This window comes from Podarcis melisellensis (genome assembly GCF_964234715.1).
Source record: "Podarcis melisellensis genome assembly, chromosome: 2".
Classification (NCBI taxonomy): domain Eukaryota; kingdom Metazoa; phylum Chordata; class Lepidosauria; order Squamata; family Lacertidae; genus Podarcis; species Podarcis melisellensis.
In genome coordinates, this window is record NC_138529.1 from 116,871,100 (window position 1) to 116,893,430 (window position 22,331).

Sequence of the window (22,331 nt, forward strand, 5' to 3'; positions counted from 1 at the left end):
ATTCTTCCGGTATGTTTTGCCATTTCTGCATACTCTGTAAATTTTTGTATCCATTCTTCCTTTGCTGCTTTTCATTTTGGGGCAAGTAACATTCTTGCCACTGTAGTAGCATACATGAATAGGCTTCTATACAGTTTAGGTAGTTCTGTCCCTATAATTCCCAAAAGAAAAGCTTCTGGGGTTTTTCCAAACATTATTTTAAACATCCTTTTCATTACAGTATAAATAATTTCCCATAAGCCCTAACCTTATTACAAAACCACCACATATGATAAAAATAACCTTTCTTTTTACATTTCCAACACTTATTTGATTTAGATTTATACATTTTTGCCAATTTACTCAGTGTTAGATACTATTGATATAACATTTTCATATAATTTTCTCTTAAACCATAGCATGCTATATCCATATTCCACAATTGTTCCCCTGGTTCCATGTCTGTATTATGACCAATATCTATTAAGGATTATGACCAATATCTGTTGAGGATTTTACTTGCTCATCCTTTGTCTCCCATTCCAATAATATTTTATACAGCACTTGCATTACATTCCAACAGGTCTCTCTCCAGTTGTGATATTTACACTTCTATGATTCTTTGAGGAGTCATACAGCCCCTTTTTTTAAAAAAGTTGGCAACCCCTATACATGTTCCTGGAGACAGGACCTGACTCTGCACTGCTAGGCCTTGCAGATGAATCTCCCTGCAGCCCCCCATCCCATCCCACTAGGACACCCTCCCTCCCCAAAAGCTGCAGCTCCAGCCAGCAGGGATGAGAGGGTTTCGCATTAGGGTCAGGGCAGGGGCGGACCTGCATTGTGGGGGCCCTGAAACTCCAACTGTTCTGGGACCGCCTCTTCCCATAGGAACTGACCTGGACCCTGCGATCCATGAATCCCAAGAAAGGGCCTTTCTTGCAGTGACTCCCAATTTGCGGAACACTCTCCCAGTGGGGCATATCTTTTGGCACTAAGCGATAATGTCCCTCTTCTCCCAGGTCTTTGGACAATTGCTCAGTCTACAGCCTATTAAAGCAATGATTGAATCATAGAATCCTAGAGTTGGAAGAGACCACAAGGGCCATCGAGTCCACCCCCCTGCCAAGCAGGAAACACCATCAGAGCACTCCTGACATATGGTTGTCAAGCCTCTGCTTAAAGACCTCCAAAGAAGGAGACTCCACCACACTCCTTGGCAGCAAATTCCACTGTCAAACAGCTCTTACTGTCAGGAAGTTCTTCCTAATGTTTAGGTGGAATCTTCTTTCTTGTAGTTTGGATCCATTGCTCCGTGTCCGCTTCTCTGGAGCAGCAGAAAACAACCTTTCTCCCTCCTCTATGTGACATCCTTTTATATATTTGAACATGGCTATCATATCACCCCTTAACCTCCTCTTCTCCAGGCTAAACATGCCCAGCTCCCTTAGCCATTCCTCATAAGGCATCGTTTCCAGGCCTTTGACCATTTTGGTTGCCCTCCTCTGGACACGTTCCAGTTTGTCAGTGTCCTTCTTGAACTGTGGTGCCCAGAACTGGACACAGTACTCCAGGTGAGGTCTGACCAGAGCAGAATACAGTGGCACTATTACTTCCCTTATCTAGATGCTATACTCCTATTGATGCAGCCCAGAATTGCATTGGCTTTTTTAGCTGCTGCGTCACACTGTTGGCTCATGACAAGTTTGTGGTCAACCAAGACTCCTAGATCCTTTTCACATGTACTGCTCTCAAGCCAGGTGTCACCCATCTTGTATTTGTGCCTCTCATTTTTTTTGCCCAAGTGCAATACTTTACATTTCTCCCTGTTAAAATTCATCTTGTTATTTTTGGCCCAGTTCTCTAATCTGTCAAGGTCGTTTTGAAGTGTGATCCTGTCCTCTGGGGTGTTAGCCACCCCTCCCAGTTTGGTGTCATCTGCAAATTTGTGTGTTTGTCGTTTTTAGTATCATCTGTTCACAGATTTGTAGAGTGGGAAGAGATAACACAGGTCATCTAGCCTAACCCCTTGGAATACAGGAATTTATATACTGACCTTCAAGAGAGCTCAGGGCCGTTTGCAACATAGAACATTATGTTGCAAACGGCCCTGAGCTCTCTTGAAGGTCAGTATATAAATTTAATAAACAGTGATAACAATAATCACCATCAATGGTGATTGGCCTGATGTTTGGGTCCAGCTGGGATAGCTCAGTTGGCAGAGAATGAGACTTAATCTCAGGGCTGTGGGTACCAGCCCCACATTGCTCAGAAGTTCCCTGCATTGCAGAGGGTTGGACTAAATGAATCCCAACTCTACCATTTTGTTAGTGTGGGCCTTGACTTTTCAGATCTGGGTTAGCCAGCCATGTTCTAAGGCTCCTGGGCCTAAAACAACATCCGCTCCGCCCCTTGAAACTGCAGAGTAGAATCCTAGAATTGTAGAGCTGGAAGGGACTCGAGGGTCATCTAGTCCAACCCCCTGCAATGTAGGAACCTTTTGTCCAATGTGGGGTTCGAACCCACCCCCATGAGATGAGCACAAACAATGCTCAGTCCACACCTGGGAGCAGAAGAGAGAGGAAACCCTACACCCAGTAACTCCTCTGGCCACACAGTTCTGCACAGAAAAGGCCTTTATTGTCAAACACAAAACTAGTAACAAAACATTTGGGCATCGTGCGTGCATCCCCCCCACCCCCTGTGACGAGGCAGTCAGTCAAACGTAATCCGGAAGCTGCGCTCCTGTTCCTTGCGGCGGCTTTCACAAACCTTGGTCACTTCCTCTACTTTCCTTTGCAGCAGGGCTGAAGGTGGAATGACAAGGAGAATGTCAGAGGGCTGAGCATCCCAGCGTGCACACCCTGTGGCACAGCAGTCGCTCCCTCCCCCTCCCTCGCTGGAAGCACAATGGGGCTGAGTGGGGTGTGCTTCTAATAGGGCAGCAGCCACCCCCTACCAGCTCAGTCTGGACTAGGAATCTCAAGCTGCACTGGGCTGTAGCTCCATGGCAAATTGCATTTTCTCCCACAGGCAAATTCACTGGAATAGTGTGTGCTAGGCTCACTCGTGCAGAGCACCCGTCTTGGGGTTCAGCCCCCAATTGCAGCGTCTCCACGTGGGGCTGGGAGGGACTGCTTCCTGAAATCCTGGAGAACCACTGCTGCCAGTCAGTGTCGGCGACACTAAACTAGATGGACCTATACTCCTTGTTGTGCTGGCCCTCCTTCCCTGCCTTGTGGGAAGGGAGCTATTGGTTTGACTTGCTTTGGTTTGCATTATGCATTTTGTGTTTTCTTTCTTGTGTTTTTATGCGGTGGCCTGCTCTGTGATCTTTGGATGAAGGGCGGGATGCAAATTAAACAAATAAACAACACAACAGCCAACAGATAGCTCCTAAAACCTGAGCAGGAGATGGATTTCGCGGTCTGGAGAACCACAAAATGGATCCTCCCCCCCCCCCAATATGAGGCTGCGATTTCCCCCCCAGCGGTTGCCATGTTTGCTGCAGAGGATCTCAACATGTGCCAAGCAGATAGCTCAGTAGGTTCGAGCACGGTGATAATAACATCAAGGTGGCAGGGGTTGATCCCCGTATGGGACAGCTGCATATTTCCCTGTCTAGTTCCCAGGCTGAACTAGATGATCCTCAGGGTCTCTTTGAACTCTATGATTCTAGGACATGGAGTGCTCTTTTCCCACCTTGATGCTTCCTTCCTTCCTTCTCTCTCCCTAGCCAACCTGCCTCAAAGCAGTTCATCTTAAAACTGAAGGAAGGACCCTACGACTCCCTAATAAGGAAAAGTGCCAAATACCTGAATTCTGATCAATCCACTGGAGGGAGTCCATGTGCGCATTCAGAATCTTGCAGATCTGCTGAAGCTGGAAGAGATTAGAGAACGTCATTAGTTGCTGAACCTGGTCTGGATCTCTCGGAGCCCTGCAAAGACCACGAGATCAGCACTCACGCCGGCAGTCAGTTTTCAAGACTGAAGGATGCTGATGTTCTGCAGGAAGAGTTGAGCTAGGAACGGCATCATCGGAAGGGAAACCGAGCGCCGTAACTGACATGATTTAAAAAGGCCTTTGCCCAGCCCAGGCAGGTAGCAATGTACTCTGGCCCCAAGATGGCAGGTTGGCAGTAGTCCCTTTCCTGCTCTGCATGGCTCAGCTGTCGGTGGGAGAGCGCAGAGCCCTGCCTGGGACTGCAGAGATGGCCGTGTTGGTCCTGCGAGGCACAAATGTGGGTGGAAGAGGAAGGCAAATTCACACAGATCATGTCTTGGTGTCCAAGGGTACTAAAATCCCCCCCCCCCCGTCTTGTTGAGGCACATCAAGGCTGGTGGTGTGATCTGCTGAAGGCTGATAGGACTCCATCCTTGAAGTCATAGAATTGGGAGGGACCCCGAGGAATGCAGGAATCTGACCTAGAGCATCCGTGACAGACGGGCAGTCAACCTGTTTAAAAATCTCCAAGAAAGGAGAGTCCACAACCTCCCGAGAGAAGCGTTCCACTGTCAAACAGCTCTTAGGTGTGGTCTGAAAATGTGATGCAGCAGCAGAAACAAAACAAAACAAGCTACGGTAATTGTATTCTAGGCTGCATCAACAGAAGTCTGGTGCCCAGATCAAGGGAAGCCATAGCCCCGCTCTACTCTGCCTTGGTCAGACCACACCTGGAATACTGTGTCCAGTTCTGGGCACCTAAATTTACAAAGGACATTGACAAGCTGGAAGGTGTGCAGAGGAGGGCGACCAAGATGATCAAGGGTCTGGAAACTAAACCGTATGAGGAATGGTTGAAGGAGCTGGGTATGTTTAGCCTGGAAAAGAGGAGACTGAGAGGAGATGGGAGAGCCATCATCAAATATCTCAAGGGCTGTTCCATGGAAGATGGAGCAAGTTTGCTTTCTTCAGTGGGTAAGACCTGAAGCAATGGCTTCAAGTTGCAAGAAAGGAGATTCCAATTCAACATCAGGAATAATTTTCTGACGGTGATAGCTGTTTTGACTGCGGGATGGAAGGTGGTGGACTTTCCTTCCTTGGATGCTTCATTTGAGGTTCTTGCCTTGCAGGGGATTGGATTAGATCAGGGTCCCTTCCAAGTCTACAATTCTATGAGTCGGGTGAAAGCAAAGCAGGCCAGCCTTGAAGAACGGGGTTTCCTGCTCCTGAAGCCTGACTGTGCTGAAAAGCATTGCTGAACAAGGCCACAGTGACAGACAGCTGCCTGGAGGGGGAAAAGCAGGACAGAGCGGTCCTCATAAACCAGGAAGGAGCATCCTTAGAGAGGCTCTTGGCCCTCTCCTCCTCCCATGCATCTTGTCCAGTTTGTACTCACCGGGTCACTGGTGTCAGCAGGACCTCCAGAGGTGTTCAGGTGCTCAATAATATCTTTCAGATCTTGGGCCATGCGCTTCAGCTGGGCATCAATGTTCTCTGCCAGTTTGTACCTGCAGCACAGGAAAACATGTTGTCACAGATATCAATCTCCCTCCTTCTCTCGCCCCAGGGAGCCTGCCAAGCCAAGGCCAAACACTTTGGGGGGGGGGAATCCTAAAGGCTCTTTGGCTGCCATGAGGGACCCTTAAGCTTCTCCCATGGAACTGTGTGAAGCTGTGACGATCCAGGGGAGCTGCTGGGTTTCCCAGTGGACTCTAATCTTGTCAATACTTTCAATTAGACCTGTGAGCAGAAACACCCTTTGGAGACAGCTTGGGTCTTCTGGCTTAAAAGTGGACTCTGCAGGAATTGCAGAACAGCACCCACCTCCCAGCCCAACATGCTCAGATTATCCAGAAAGCAAATTTCCCCCTTTAGAATGGCTCAACATAGGCTGATCTCCACAGCTGACCTCCAAACCGTTGCTTTTTATTTTTAAACTTGTCTATCTGGGGACCACCCGCAGCCCACACAACCAGCCCCGCTGCCATCCATGGCATCGTCTTACGTCTTCTCCCGTTCCTCATCTGCATGTTGTAAGTAGACGGTCCCACTCTGCTCCTTTACGGACTCTTCCAGGGGCATCAGCAAGTCCTCCAGCTCCTTTTGCTGGGACAAAATGAAATCTAGTTCTTGGTCCAACCTATAGAAGGAAAAAAGGGAGGGAGGGAGGTTAGGTAAGCAGACAACATGTGGCAGCATTGTGCGGGAGAGGCACTCAGGTGGAATTCAGGCAGGTTAGCCAAAAATATATTTGCACTTATGGCTGAAGTCAACCTGAGGACGCCAAAGGGCCTCCTCTTCAGGTACCAGCACACACAGGGAAGAAAATGGTTACTTTGGGTCACCTGGCATAATTGTAATGTGATTTGATAGGTGGGAAGAGGAGGGAGGTGAGGATAATAATAAATAATAATAATAATAATAATAATTTTATTGCTTATACCCCGCCCATCTGGCTGGGCCTCCCCAGCCACTCTGAGCAGCTTCCAATAAAATATTAAAATACAGTAATGCATCAAACATTAAAAGCTTCCCTAAACAGGGCCGCCTTCAGATGTCTTCTGAAAGTCTGGCAGTAATAATAAGAATGGGCTAGATCCTGCGCCCCACCCCTGTACAGTGGTACCTCGGGTTACAGACGCTTCAGATTACAGACTCTGCTTGTTGGAATTCTGCTACCCGGTCATCGGTATGTGCCTATCTGATCAGGCACCGGCTGAATTCCTTAGACCTCCCTCCGGCGTCTCCCGGCAGGATAAACTACACGAGGTCCGTTCCGGCGATTTTCCTCAGGCTGTGAGGAAAACACACCAACTGCTTCTCCTCCTCTCCTCCTCCCTGCATATCCCCAGGGAGGGGAATCAGACACAGACAGTAACGTATCTACATGTCCTTTTATTTGTGTCTTTCAGCAGTCATACAGAAAACATGTCTGCTCTCTTCAACAAACAGAGAGAAACTCCACTCCACCCATGTACATCCTGTACAGGTCATATGACAAACCCACTGAGCTAACATCCGGTGCTCAGTACAGAAAGGACTGCCCCTTTGTTCCCATGGCAACAGTCACAAACATCCTGTTTGGCTTTCCAGCCACAAGCAGCAGACTGTGCTGCCTTTGCTTGCTGCAGCTTTGGTGCTTTAGAATAACATCCTCCCCCTAAAGTATCAATGCGTGCTGCAAGCAAAGCGTCATCCAGAGGCGAAAACAAACAGTTGTTATACTTATAACATTCCCCTGTTGTTTCAGTTCCACCCTTGGAACTACCCGCCACTGGTTTTACCAATGTACCTCTCTGGTTGTGTGACTTCCAAGGAATGAGTGCTTCTGCATTACCTTGGTTAACAACTCTCTGTTGTGCCTTTGTCTCTGACTCAGACACAGCTTCAATCTGACCTTGGTCGTTTACAACAGCAACAGCTAAGTAAGCAAACTCTTGTGAATACCTCTTGGGTGGTACACTCTTCGTTGCTCTCTCAGACCTACGTAAGAGGTGCTGCTCTTCTCTGCTTTCTGGTTCAGCCTCTGAACTCTCTGGAGAACCAGTACTAAGCTTAATCAGTGGTTCATCCTCCTCTTCTGAGGGTCTGGTCATTGTGTGAGATTTCCTCTCAATGACTGTGACAACTGAGCTGTCTGAGCTATCGCTGTCATCATCAGTGCTACTGAACTCAATAAAATCAACATCATCATCATCATCATCAGAATCATCATCATCTCCTGTGGGAAATGTGTGAACAATCACTCTCTCCTGTTCAGGAGCACTCTCTAGAAATTTTGTGAGAATCACCTTTCCAGATTCAGACAAAATTACTCTGTAGAGACCCTTTTCATAACCCACAAAAATGCCTCTGGCATTCTTTACTCCACCTGGAGCTTCTGTTCTCACATGAGACCCAAAAACCTTGAAATGAGCAACAGAAGGTTTTCTGTGGAACAGTTTCTCAAAAGGAGAACATCCCAACTCTTTTGAAAACTTTCTCAACCAGGTATAACAATATGACATTAGCGATTCAGCCCAGTACTCATGTGGCAGATGTGAACTAAATAATTGCGCATGCATTCCCTTTTGCAATTCTTTGTTCACCCTAACACAAACACATCTATTCCAAGCTTCTTCGGAAGCTGCAAGTTTGTGTCTTATCCCTTTCTTCTTCAGGAACCTCTGGAACTCCTGTAAAAGAAAAATTGGCTTCTCATCTGTGCAAAGACAATCTATGTCAGCATCATGCATATTTTTAACCTTGTCACAAAACTCTTTAAACCTTTCTAAGGCTTCTTTCGGTCTCTCCAAAAGATAAATCCAGACAAAACCTGTAAAAGAATCAATACATATTAGGTAATACTTTGCATTGCCTCTAGATGGTGCTAAAGGACCAATCACATCAGCATACACCCGCTGAAATGCCCTGTTGACCCTCGAGGTCACCTGCTTGGCGTCTTTCTCAGCTACACCTGCAAAAGAGATCATGTTAGAATCACAAGAATTACATTTCATGTAATCACTTTGATCAAAAGTCAACAAATACAGTCCATCTTTCTCTTTGGCAGAAAGATACAGCTCTCCATCTTTGTAGATCTCGCATTTCTCATCATCATAGGACAGTTTTAGTCCCTTCTTGGCAATCTGCGAAGCGCTGAGCAGATTGTACTTCAATTCTGGAACCAAATAAACATTGCTTATAGTCAAGTTCAGACTTTTAAGATACACAGTCCCAATTCCGGTCGCTTCCAGCTCTTGACCGTTGGCTTGTTGTACAGCGAAGCTTTGCTTCTTAAACGTAGAAAATAGTCCTCTGTGTCGACACATATGAACTGTGGCTCCAGTATCCAAAACAAAGAAATTCCCCGCTTCTGGTGTGGCTCTTAGCGACATCAAAACTTTTGCAGTCATAGCCTTTGGCTTGGTGTGACCTTTGTCTGACGCGTCAGACTTTGTGGAGCTTCCCTTGGCTCCTCTGTTCCGACGTGGCTTCGTACAGTACCGTTGAAGATGCCCAGTCTGGTCACAATTGTAGCATCGGACAACGTTCATAGCTACAGCATCTCCTCCAGTAGCTTGAGCAGTGGGGTTGTTAGAACTCCGTTCTTCCCTCCCTCTGTCCTTCACGTCCAGGGCGGCAAGTCTGTCATGTTCACAAAGAACCACGGCAAAGACCCTCTCCGACGTGAGATCATTCGCTGGGAGAGACCCCAGCTGACTGGCAACTGTTTTGTAAGTCCGATTCAGGCTGTTGATCACCATGAAGCAAAACACTTCCTCCTGCAAACGGAAATTGCGTTCGACCATCTGTTGACGCAGAAATTTCATTTCCGTCAGGTGCGCTTGAACATCTCCATCAGGCGCAAGCCTCAGGTTGGTCAGCTTCTCAAAATACAGCAACGCTGAAGAACCTGCATCTCTCTGATGTGTCCTTCTTAGCGTGTTCCAAACATCTCTCGCGTGCTCTAAGCCTTGTATGTGGATCAACTCAGAATCTGACACACACAGAATTATAGCAGTTCTGGCCTTCACATCCTGTGACTCCCAAGCACGCGTTGGCGCTGCAGGAATGGGGTTCTCAATCACGTCAAACAGTCTCTGATTCTGCAGCAGGGCCTTCATCTTAATTGACCAAGATGCATAATTGTCACTGGTCAAAAGGTCTGGAGAAGGCAGGCCTCCCCCCTTCTTAGCATCCATTTTGAGTCCTTGCATTGACTCTCAAACACAAGCCTCTAAAATCCAAAAGCTGGCTTGTTTACACTCTGTGCCACCTGGCAGCTCTCAACGCTGGCTGCGTTGGAAATTTCCAAGAGCTCCTCAGCCTTTGTAGTCAAAACATTCTATTGTTGCTTTCACTTCTCCTCTGTGAGGCTCAGCCTTCACTGAAAGGCGTCGCTTAGCAACAGTACATTCCAATCCCTTGGAGAAGAAACCACAGGAATGTTTGGTATGCGGTTTCACTTTTAACTGGAGCCGTTTTCCATACGCTGCTCCCTCGAAGCAGAAAAATAACGCAATCTGCTTTCACTCTTCTAAGCCCGAAAATCACATACCTGGGGCTCCGTGGCTTTTGCTTCAGCTTGCTCTGGTCAGCTTCTGGCTGCAGAGAATCAGCTTTCTCACCTCAGGCATCCATGGAAGCCACTTCTTGATGCAGAGGGCGATGAAAACAGGAACCATCCTCTGCTACCAATGTTGGAATTCTGCTACCCGGTCATTGGTATGTGCCTATCTGATCAGGCACCGGCTGAATTCCTTAGACCTCCCTCCGGCGTCTCCCGGCAGGATAAACTACACGAGGTCCGTTCCGGCGATTTTCCTCAGGCTGTGAGGAAAACACACCAACTGCTTCTCCTCCTCTCCTCCTCCCTGCATATCCCCAGGGAGGGGAATCAGACACAGACAGTAACGTATCTACATGTCCTTTTATTTGTGTCTTTCAGCAGTCATACAGAAAACATGTCTGCTCTCTTCAACAAACAGAGAGAAACTCCACTCCACCCATGTACATCCTGTACAGGTCATATGACAAACCCACTGAGCTAACATCCGGTGCTCAGTACAGAAAGGACTGCCCCTTTGTTCCCATGGCAACAGTCACAAACATCCTGTTTGGCTTTCCAGCCACAAGCAGCAGACTGTGCTGCCTTTGCTTGCTGCAGCTTTGGTGCTTTAGAATAACACTGCTAACCCAGAAATAGTACGTCGGGTTAAGAACTTTGCTTCAGGGTGAGAACAGAAATTGCGCAGCAGCAGTGGGAGGCCCCATTAGCTAAAGTGGTACCTCAGGTAAAGAACAGTTTCTGGTTAAGAACAGACTTCCAGAACGAATTAAGTTCTTAACCTGAGGTACCACTGTACTACAGAAAACTAAAAAGACCCTGACATCTCTACTAGCTGGCGCTGAAAGAAGGTGTGGAGAGGAAGTGCTTCTGAGGAATGGCTCCCTGCCCAAGACAGCTTCACCATCTAAATCAGTATTATAGAATTGTAGAGTTGGAAGGGACCCTGAGGGTCATCCAGACCAACCCCCCACAATGCAGGAATCCCAATGCAAGCATCCGTGACAGACGGCCATCCACCTCCCAAGGGAGTCCGTTCCACTGTTGAACAGCTCTCACTGTCAGAAAGTTCTTCCTGATGTTGAGCTGGAATCTCCTTTCTTGGCAATTGAACCGCCTTCTGCAGCTCCTTCATCGCGTGAAGCAAAGTTACAGGGAACCAGGCAGAGGGCCTTCTCGGTGGTGGCGCCCGCCCTGCGGAACGCCCTCCCATCAGATGTCAAGAAAATAAACAATTACCTGACTTTTAGAAGACATCTGAAGGCAGCCCTGTACAGGGAAGTTTTTAACGTGTGTTGGTTTACTGTGGTTTTGCAATTATTTCTTGGAAGCCGGCCAGAGTGGCTGGGGAAACCCAGTCAGATGGGTGGCATATAAATTATGACTGTGGGACTGAGGGGGGCTCAGACCTTTGCCACTTGCAACGTCCCCTGCCATTCACAAGCATCTCAAGGCCTCCTTCACAGTACTCAACCTCCCGCCAATAACATGTTATGCAGCCCCCTTTCCCTCTACCTTTTCTGATCCAGTTTCACTTTTTCCACTTCTCGGTGCAGAGACGTGATCTATAAGACAGAGACCGGGTTTACAAAGGGGGACAGGAATCTATAAGTGACAATAAAAGCCCCAATCTTTTTCAAGGTACAGTGGGAAATCAGGGCTTTGGGAACACTGGAAAAGAACAGGCTGAAGAAGACACTGAGCAAAAAGGAGTTAGTGCAACGCGCTCTCTGTGGGGCTTCCTTCACGATGGATACGGAAGCTGCAGTTAGTGAAGGGTGCTGCAGCACAATTGCTGACAGGAATGAGGCCTTGGCAGAATGTAACACCTGGGGTCAGAGGTCTGCTCTGGTTGCTGATCTGCTACCAGGCCAAGTTCAGAGTTTATAAACTAACATTAACACTATTAACTAACACTGTTCACTGATAGGAACGCTGAACAACTTAGGACTAGTTTACCTATGAGATCAACTTGCCCTCCATGTGCCCACTCAGCTGCTTCCATCGGCAGAACTGGCACCATTATTCCATTTTTCCATGTGGCAGCACCCACCTTTTGGAGCGCCCTGCACCCTGAAACCAGGGACACCTCCTTCGCTGTACTGTTTTCGGCCCTTGCTAAAAAACATTTTCACTTAGGCAAGCCCACCGAAGCCTGCAGAATGTTGACAAGTGTTTTGATCTGTTTTCAGTTGACTGCTTATTTTAATGGCTATTTCAATGTTTTAAATACTTGCTTTGACTCAGACATATGCTCTTTACTATGTTTCAATCACTGATGTTCTGTAATGTGTTTTTAATGTTGCCCTGTGATCTTTCGATGAAGGGCAGTATTTAAACTAAAAGAAATAAATAATATTAATAATGTTACTGTTCTATTCTTTATTTGTAAACCACTTTGAGTGGTCCCCCCCCAAATTGAGCAGTGTATCATTTTTTATAAAATACATAAATATAGAGAAGCTGATTTATTTTATTTTTTTGGCTATACAGTGTTACCTTGGTTCTCGAACTTAATCTGTTCGACTCCCAAAAGCTTTCGAAAACCAAGGCACGGCTTCCAATTGGCTGCAGGAGCTTCCTGCCCTCGACTGAAAGCAGTGTTGGATGTTTGGCTTCCGAAAAATGTTCACAAACCGGAACACTCACTTCTGGGTTTGCAGCATTCAGGAGCCAATTTGTTCAGGAACCAAGCTGTTCAAGAACCAAGGTACCACTGTACTGTTAAGGTTAAAATTGTGTACAGTGGTGCCTCGCAAGACGAAATTAATCCGTTCCGCGAGTCTCTTCGTCTTGTGGTGTTTTCGTCTTGCGAAGCACGGCTATTAGCGGCTTAGCGGCTATTAGTGGCTTAGCAGCTTTAAGAAAAAGGAAACAAACTCGCAAGACGTTTTGTCTTGCGAAGCAAGCCCATAGGGAAATTCGTCTTGCGGAACGACTCAAAAAGTGGAAAACTCTTTCATCTAGCGAGTTTTTTGTCTTACGAGGCATTCATCTTGCGGAGCACCACTGTATAAAGAGGAATCTTAGTTACAGCCAGCCCCTGCATGGACACAGGAGGCAATACCTTAGCTCCCCCTCTGACCTAGGCAGCAGAGCTCCCTAAAAAGAATCTTGCTGGCAGAATGGGTCCCTACCTTCTCCCCGTTTTCAATCAGTTTCCTGTCCCAGGCGTTGACTTGGGTGGCCTGCTGGAGGAAGTGCTTCTCCTGGTCCTCCAGCTCCAAGCTCCATTTGTTAACCAGGCTCTCCAGCTGGGCGTAGGTCATCGACGGGGGAGCCCTGCAAAGAGAGGAGGAGTGTGCTGGGTGGCGAAAGAGCTGAGCCAGCCCACAGCTCCACCCCCACGCGGGGCTCAAGGAGGGAGACCTGCATCCAGCAAACTGCTATGCCTTGCCTCCGTGGGGAGACTCCATTCTACACCCCCCAAACTCATGGCTTGCCTAGTATATGGCAATCATCATCATCATCAGCAGCAGCAACAACATTTATACTCTACGCATCTGTCTGGGTTTACCCAGCCTCTCCGGGCAGCTTCAAGTATGTATAAAAGCTTAATAAAACATCAAACATTATAAACTTCCTGATTATAAACTTATTAAAATTACAAACATTATAAACTTCCTTTCAATGCCTTCTAAAAGTTGTGTAGTTCTTCCCAACTCTGAGTTAAAGATAAAAATCCCTATCAGAGAAGAATGACAAATCAAACTGATGGACAATGCTGAGATGGCAAAGCTGACTAGAAAACTCAGAAACCAGAAGCACAAAAACTTTACAAAAGAAAGGGATTTTTTTATAAGCTATTTAGGAGACCACTGTAAGCAGATGGAAACAAGAGCAAGATTTTGATTCATTTGTAGTGTAAAAATACTATGGATAATATAGTCTGACATAATAATTGGAGTACTTATGATATGCAGGTGCAGGTTCTAAAAATGAGACTCCATGGAGGGAAGTCCCGAGATTCAGAGACTCTATACAGATATATCTTTGCCAGTTTGTGTTTATTTGTGCTTTGTATTTGTAAAATCAATAAAAATGTTGTGAGTTGTTTTTTTTAAAGTTGTGTAGTTCTTTATCTTCTTGACATCTGAAGGGTGTTCCACAGGGAGGGTGCCACTACCGAAAAGGCCCTCTGCTTGATTCCCTGTAACCTCACTTCTCGCAGGGAGGGAACCGCTAGAAGACCCTTGGAGCTGGACCTCAGTGTCCAGGATGAACGATGGGGTGGAACACGCAGAGAACTTACGTGACTGTTGTGGTGCCCGCAGTGGACGTGGAGGCCACTGTAGCAGTGGTGGATAGAGGCTTCAGGTTCAGCATGAATCCCGTACTTGGGGTGGAGGCGATACCTGCAGAGAAAACAAATGTTGGGTCAAACTACAGCAGGAAGTCAACAGGGATGCAGGGCAACAGAGTCCCTGCTTGGAGCTGGTCCCAGGATGGGAGACTCCTGGGCCTGACCTCAGCTGCGATGGAAGAGCCAGGGATGGGAAGAGGAGGCTGCCAAGCTCGGGACCCCTCTTGCATTATCAATAAAGACAAACAAATATATAAACAAAGGACCTTCCCATGTGATATAGACACAATCCCCTACACTAACAGTAGGCAATAGATTCCTGCTCTCCCTCTCAATCTGCCTCTTTCCCCCCCAACCGAATGATGTCTATGACAGTGTTTCCCAAACTTGGGTCTCCAGCTGGTTTTGGACTGCAGCTCCCATCATCCCTGACCACTGGTTCTGCTAGCTAGGGATGATGGGAATTGTAGTCCAAATACAGCTGGAGACCCAAGTTTGGGAAACACTGGTCTATGACAAGTGTCTCTCACTAACTGTTAAAAAGACTCTGTGAACTGATGATAGATGTACCTTTCCCTGTTCATCTGTTTGTTTCGCAACACACACAAAAAATAGTTAATAACAACTAATTAAAAGAAAAATATCCACTCCACCTCGTTAGCAATCATTTTCGCAATGCCAAGAGAGGAGGTATCAGCAGATGAAGGAGCATTTCTGACATGGAAAATTTGGGGCTGGGGTGCAAATACCACCCACTTGCCCTGCTCAGGAATCCCTTTTCTTCAGAGTCTCCAGCTTTGGCAGCAGGAGGAAGAAGAGCGATTGACCCTCCAGTTCATGTGCAGACAGTGCTGTGTTACTTAATGCTGCATGAACTCCAGAACCATCAGTGGCCCAGGCAGGACCTAGTACAAAAAGATGCGAGCCAGACAGACTTCTGGAGTCTGCTTTGTGGACAATCCATCACACACATACAGTTCCACTTCAACTACAGCATCCTGCCTAGTTTCCTGGTACTGCTGGCCTTGACCTGCAAAGCCCTAAATGGTATAGAACCAGTATATCTGAAGTTGCCAGCTCTGTCTGCAACATAACCCTGCCTACCCGCAGCTTTCAACCTTGGTGGCTCTGCTATGCACAACACCCCCTTCCAGGAGCACGGCTGTTTGGGATGCGAGGCAGGGCCCTTCCCAACGTGGCACCTTGGAACCGTGCAACTCCTTGCCTAGAAAGATTCCATCGGCTCTAGCATGGGTTAAATACGTTGTTTTTTAAATCCCTGTTTTGATGCTGAATGGCTCAGTTTCGTAAAGCTGATCATAGTAACGTAAACAGCTTTACGTGCTTCACGAATTGCAAAACCTGCAGAGCCCTTCAAATAATATAACGACAGCAAGCAAGAAGTCCATGGTGCCTGCAACATTCTACCTGATAGCTCAGTCGGTAGAGCAGGAGACTCTCGATTTCAGGGCCACGGGTTCGAGCTCCACGTTGGGCAAGAGATTCCTGAATTGCAGGGGGTTGGACTAGGTGACCCAGATCATCCCTCCCAACTCTATGATATTCTACCCAAAGAGCAAAAGTCAGCGGCTGCTGTGTGTATCCTTGCCTTCCCTCCCTCCTTCCCTCCTATTCTCTCTTCTGAGCCTTACTGGTTGCTGCGGGGGCTCCTCCCACTGCAGTCGCCGTGGCTGTGGGTGCTGTTGCTGTCGTCCCAGGGGCTTTAGCGCCAAACCCTAAAGTCCCAGCAGGCGCCGTCCCCGTTGAGGTGACACCAACTACAGAAGGAAGAAAACAAGGGCTCCTGAGTGCGGCTTGGCAAGGCTGCTTCCTGCTCAAAAAAACAGCCCCGGCAGTGAAGTGGTTTGGCGCAACAGACCTTTAGGCAAAACCTGGTGAAGTACAAAATATCCTGGACTGAGGGGGAGAGAGAAGTGGTCCGTTTTGCACCGTCAGCAGGCAGTGGGCAGAGCCAAGGCTGCCCAAGCCCCACTCTTCCCACTTCCCCATCAAGAAGGGAGGCAGGGCCCCAGTTGCTTACGTGAGAGGCCAGTTGCAGATGAGGCTGGCGCGGAAGAGCTTGCAATGGATGCAAACAACGTCGGCCCGGACATCCCGAGGATGGAGTTCACAGCTGTGGTCGAAGGCGCCGTGGAAGTTGCCGCTGTACCTGCTTCGGGGAAGAGACGCATTCTGGGGTTCAGTTACAACCAGGAGGAGGAGAACACACTTTCCTCACAGAAGATACTTAGCAGGTAAGAGCATGAGACTCTTAATATCAGGGTTGTGGGTTCGAGTCCCACGTTGGGCAAAAGATCCCTGCATTGCAAGGGGCTGGACTAGATGACCCTCAGGGCTGCTTTCAGCTCCGCAGTTCTAGGATTCTATGCACCTGTCCACAAGGCCAAGGAAGACACAGAGTCTCTTGACACCTCCGGCCTGGTGGCGGAGCAGTTTTTCAAGAAGCCAAAGGCAACTGGAAGTTCCCACAGCCCCTGCCCCCCTCTTATGGGCAAGTAAGGGAAGCAGCTGCCATCACCACTGCTGCTATGCCAGTCCCTGTGTGCTAGGTGCTGTACAAAGAGGAGAACCATCTACTCCCAGACACACTATGCAAAGGCACAAGGCTATGGCAAAACTTGGTGAAGGAGCTGTGGCGATGCGGGAGGAGAAGTTAAACAGCAACTGAAGAAAAAGAATGGGCGGTGGTTGTTCAGGGAAGGACAGGGAAGCGGCAGTGGTGAGATGACAGCAGCAGCAGCAGCTTGGCGGGCAGAGCGTGTCCAAGAGCAGAAGCAGAACACGGGGAGGACAAGAACCAAAAGGCGGCAGTGGCAGATCAGCTTGGCTGGAGTGTGTGTGTGTGTGTATAAGCACAAAAGGGAACAGGCAGGATTCGGAGGGGAAGGTCTGGAGCTTGAAACAGAGAGTGAGGAGAAAGGCCCAACTGTGCCAAGGTATTTCAGAGTTAATTTAGAAGGCCAGCAAAGCAAGGAGGGACACCAGCACAACTGACCTGCCCTATCTCACTTCACTTCTTAGCAAGAACGGCCCAATTTCCCCCTTCCCGAGGCACAATCGCCTACCTCCAAGTTTCGCTCCAAAGGACAAGGCTGGCCCTTGACCGAGCGTTCCTGTGGAGGCAGAGGTGGCAGGTGTTGACGTCAGCAGCCCAAAGCCTGAAACTGGAGCTGGAACAGAGAATGGTTAAGAGAAGCAGTTATCACCTTGAACTGTGCTTGAGTAGAATGGCATCTTTGGGGCAACGTGAGAGACAGCTGCATTATGACTCAGCCCTTCACCTATATACAATTACCTAACTTTGCATATGGAGGGCAAGCTTGCAAGACAACTTGTCTACAAAGAAACTCTGCCTTGCCAGAAGTGCTTTTGCACAGGGCTTGGCGTCTCACCTGTTGTCTGCGCCCCAAGGCCAAACGCCACAGCTGGCTGCGCTGTGGATACCGTGGTTGTAGTAGGGCCGGCCGCGGATGCAGGAACTCCGAACGCCAAGCCAGTGGAGGCGGGTGCTGCTTGCTGCGTCGTATTCCCTATGGAGCCAAGGCTGAAGCTGGGGGCCGCAGCCTGCGTTGCTCCCACGCCTCCAAAGCTGAAGCCTCCAGTTGTGGCAGGCTGGGTAGCAGTGTTGGAGCCGAACACAAAGCCGGAAGGAGCCACTGGCTGGCTGGCAGGGGTGCTACTGGGTGTGGATGTGCCCAGTCCGCCGCTGCCGAGCCCAAGAGCCCCCGTAATGCCAGCCGATTGTGCTGTGTTGGTGCTGCTCAAGTTCAGCTTGGGGGCGTTTCCCCTAAATAAATAAAAAAGAGGAAAAGAGTCCAGGGTGGATTTTTGGCAGATATTCAAAGCATCCCAAGTTCTCCTGTGCCATTTTTTTTGCTGCATCATTTCATTCATTTTATTTCTGACTAAAGTCTCAGGGTAGGTTTGTTTGCCCAATTACCACAGGATTTTTAACATTCCAGCTGAGCCCAAGGAGACTGGCAACCGGCGTTAGGAATTAGCCAGGCAGCAGGCGCATTTTGCAAGTGGCGCGGGTCCAATTGAGACCATTTCCATCTGGCTGGCCCCTCCAGTTTTTGGAAGCAAGTAAGCAGAATAACTTATTCATTGCATTTATTTCCCACCTTTTCCTGCAAGGAGTAGAGTCATATCTTGGTTCTCAAATGGAATCCGTTCCGGAAGTCTGTTCGACTTCCGAAAACGTTCAAAAACCAAGACGCGGAAGCAGCGTTGGACGTTCGGGTTCCAAAGAACGTTCGCAAACCAGAACACTCACTCCTGGGTTTGCAGAGTTCAGGAGTCAAAACATTCGAGTCACAAGGCGTTCGACAACCAAGGTATGAATGTACATGGTCCAGGCCCCTCCTCAGTTAATCCCTACAATGACCTGGTGAGGTAGGTTAAGCGGCTGTGAATGACTCCAAGGCTTCCTGTATGAGTGGGGATTTGAACCCTGATCTCCCAGGTTCTGGTCCAACTAACCACTACACCACTCTGGTTTCCTGGAGTTCTTCTGCTACGGGGCAGCTCTATAAATTAAGGAGGTCAATAAATATGGAGAAAGCCAAATGTCCCTTAGAGAAGGATCTGACATATTTTCCTGGAAGTTTGCATTTGTTTTATTCTGCATTGTTTTATTTTATGTTAATGTACTGTCAACCGCTTTGAGATTGTTTGCTTTAAAACATAAAGCAGTATAGAAATTAAATTATTATTATTGATAATAATAATTTAATTTCTATACTGCTTTATATAATAATAATAATAATAATAATAATAATAATAATAATAATAATAAAATCTCCAATGGGAAGGAATGGTGCCTAGACACACCATTGTGGTGGCTGTAACCTAGGTTTAAGGTGCCATTTGGTGACATTGCTGGGAACCACACTGGGCACCAGCTGTCCCACCTAAGGCTATAGATTGTACAACACAGTGGTACCGTGGTTCTCAAATGCCAAAAACCCGGAAGTAAGTGTTCTGGGTTTTCAGAAGCCGAACGTCTGATCCTTAGGGCTCAACAAGCCTCCCACCCACATGGGATTCTGCCAACCTTACCCCAGTGTGAAGACATTTCCAGCAGCAGCTGGTGCCGACGTGGCAGGTGTGCCGAAGCTGAATCCAGAGGTCTGTGCCGATGTCGCTGGGGGAGCGAAAGAGAACAGGCCTGCAGGCTGGGTGCTTGCTGGGTTTTGAGCAGCTGTCCCAAAACTGAAGCCTCCCCCTGTGGTGGCTGAAGAGAAGGAGAACCCCGCAGGGGCTGTGCTGGCTGCGGTTTTCGGAGTCCCGAAGCTGAAGCCTCCCCCAGGAGTGCTAGGTGTGCCAAAGTTGAACTGGCTCATGATGATGGCTGTGCTCCTGTGAGGAAACAGAGAAAAAGAGCTGTCTCGTTGGCTCCAGGGCTGATGCTGATCTGTGGAGGCTGGAGATCTCGGTGGGCGAAGCAACCCAAGGGCACATGAGGGGTGGGGTGGGGTGTTGAAGCAAAGGCAAACTGTTTCAGAAGCTCTGCAAATGCCACCTTGGTTACAAAGATAACCCCACAGTAAATATGGGGGGGGGGGATCTAAATGTCCCTTAGAGAAGGAACTGAAATATTTTCCTCAAAGCTTGTATTTGTTTTATTCTGGATTGTTTTATTTGAGGTTTCAATGTGATGCCAACCACTTTGAGATTTCCCCTTTAAAATATAAAGCGGTCTAGAAATGGATACTACTACTACTACTAATACACTCTAGTGGGAGTGGAAAAGGTGCCTAGACATACTGCTGTGGCAACCATAAATGGTTTAAGGTGCTATTTGGCGATTAGCTTATACATCTGAAGGGCCTTCTCGGTAGTGGAACCCACCCTGTGGAATGCCCTCCCGTCAGATGTCAGACAGATAAACAATTATTTTACTTTTAGAAGGCATTCCTTAGGAAAGTTTTCAATGGCTGATGTTTTATTGTGTTTTTAATGCTGCGTTGGGATCCAGCCAGATGGGCAGCATATACAAAATAAATCACCACCATCATCATATAAGTTTCTAATGCTGCCCACCAAAGACCACCAGTGTCGAAGCAATGATTCTTCAACATCAACTTTGTTGGATTGGTCATGTTGTTCGGATGCCTGATTAATGTCTTCCAAAGTGACTACTCTATTCCAAACTTAAAAATGGAAAGATTAATGCTGGTGGTCAACAAAAGAGGTTAAAGACTCTCTGAAGGCAAATCTAAAAAAAAGTAGTATATAGGAATGGTAGGAGAAGAGATTAAAAGAGAAGATGAAAACTTCTTCCAATACGCCACGGCGGCGGCCAGGATCGCGTTGGCGCAGAATTGGAAAACATCTAACACCCCCACAGTTAAAGAATGGCAGACGAAACTATTCCAATATATAGAACTAGCGAGGTTGACACAAAGAATTAGATCTCAAAATAATACTAAATTAAAAAATGACTGGAGTAAATTTCTGGGCTATGTTGAAGTGACTTATGGAATGTTGAAAATCTCAGTGGATGGAATTTAAAACCTGTAATGTTTGAATATTGGTAATGATAATGTAATCAGCGAGTAAACTATAAGGATTGTACAACCCAAACCGGGAAGGATGGAAGTCACAGTGTACGGAACGATGTTTTATTACCCTCTTTTGGTTTTGTTTTTCTTCTTTCCTCTTTCTTTTTCTGTTTTTCTTGTGCCTTTTCTCTTTTTTTTATTTTTATTTTTATCTTTTTTATTTTGTTCTTTTTTTTTTTCTTTCCTCTTTGCTTTTTTGACCCCCTATTGTATGTTCTGCCGCGGTTTGTAGATGATTGTATGATTGTGTAAAAAATTTAATAAACAGAGAATTAAAAAAAAAAAAAAAAGTAGTATAAACACCAACAATTGGGAAACACTGGCCTGTGAGCGCTCCAGTTGGAGAACAGCCTTTACCAAAGGTGTCATGGGCTTTGAAGATGCTGGGACTCAGGACGAAAGGGAGAAACGTGCTAAGAGGAAGGCACGCTTGGCAAACCCTCACTATGATCAACCCCCATCCAGAAACCAATGTCCCCATTGTGGAAGGACGTGTGGATCCAGAATTGGCCTGCCACCACAGTCAATTATGGACTCACTGCTAAAACCGTGTTTATGGAAGACAAAATAAATCATCATCATTCCCTGTTTTTAATGTCCGAAGTTTTATTCTGTTTTTAATCTTCTGTTGAAAGCCGCCCAGAGTGGCTGGGGAAACCCAACCAGATGGGCCGGGTACAGTGGTACCTCGGGTTAAGAACTTAATTTGTTCTGGAGGTCCGTATTTAACCTGAAACTGTTCTTAACCTGAGGCACCACTTTAGCTAATGGGGCCTCCTGCTGCCACCATGCGATTTCCATTCTCATCCTGAAGCAAAGTTCTTAACCCGAGGTACTAGTTCTGGGTTAGCAGAGTCTGTAACCTGAAGCGTCTGTAACCCGAGGTAATAATAATAATAAATTTTATTTATACCCTGCCCTCCCCAGCTAAGGCCGGGCTCAGGGCGGCTAACAAGCAATAATAATAACAAGTTGAATGAATACAATTTAAAAACAAGACTAAAATACAACATTAAAACACTGTAATAAATTATTATTATTATTATTAGTAGTAGTAGTAGTAGTAGTAGTAGTAGTAGTAGTATCATCATCATTTCTAACGCTCCCCACCCACTACTTCCAGCCCGTCAAGTTACGGGCCCCAGCGACCAAAGGGAACCGTCCCCCGTGGGCGCCTCATGCCAGATCTCGCCGCAAGGAGCGGACTGACTTCGACTCCATACCTGAGCTTCTAACCCTGCTCCTCCGCCTCCTCCTCCTCCTCCTCGTGCTGCTGCTCTCAGCGCTAACGGCAGTCTCCTGCGTCCGCGAGAGGGTCTTGCGGGGCCGGGGAAGAGCAACTGTCAATCTCCCCTTCCCTCCTCGCCTCACCTCTCTGGCGGCGTCTCCTCCGCTGCGCGGCAGTTACGCTCCTCGGCCGCGCGCCCTTATGACGGCACGGATGTCAGCGCCCGTCCGCGCGGAGGTT

General features: G+C 47.5%; 1 protein-coding gene across 4 annotated transcripts; it reads right to left on the reverse strand.

Moving 5' to 3' along the window:
- Positions 1 to 2,597: 2,597 nt before the first annotated feature.
- On the reverse strand, positions 2,598 to 22,297 carry LOC309364658 (nuclear pore glycoprotein p62-like). 4 transcript variants are annotated; one of them, XM_081902381.1, is made up of 13 exons: positions 22,087 to 22,297; positions 19,359 to 19,658; positions 17,690 to 18,084; positions 17,363 to 17,467; positions 16,318 to 16,446; positions 15,929 to 16,054; positions 14,226 to 14,328; positions 13,111 to 13,255; positions 11,489 to 11,538; positions 5,930 to 6,064; positions 5,321 to 5,432; positions 3,795 to 3,861; positions 2,598 to 2,786 (listed from the first exon to the last, which is right to left on the reverse strand). In XM_081902381.1, the coding sequence occupies exons 2-13, from the start codon at positions 19,640 to 19,642 to the stop codon at positions 2,695 to 2,697; spliced, it is 1,743 nt and encodes a 580-aa protein (XP_081758507.1). In that variant the 5' UTR covers positions 19,643 to 19,658; positions 22,087 to 22,297; the 3' UTR covers positions 2,598 to 2,694. The 4 variants fall into 4 exon arrangements, with proteins under 4 accessions (XP_081758507.1, XP_081758504.1, XP_081758506.1 ...); XM_081902378.1 differs by having other exon boundaries at positions 16,318 to 16,449; XM_081902380.1 differs by having other exon boundaries at positions 16,318 to 16,449; positions 22,235 to 22,280.
- Between the last annotated feature and the right edge of the window lie 34 nt (positions 22,298 to 22,331).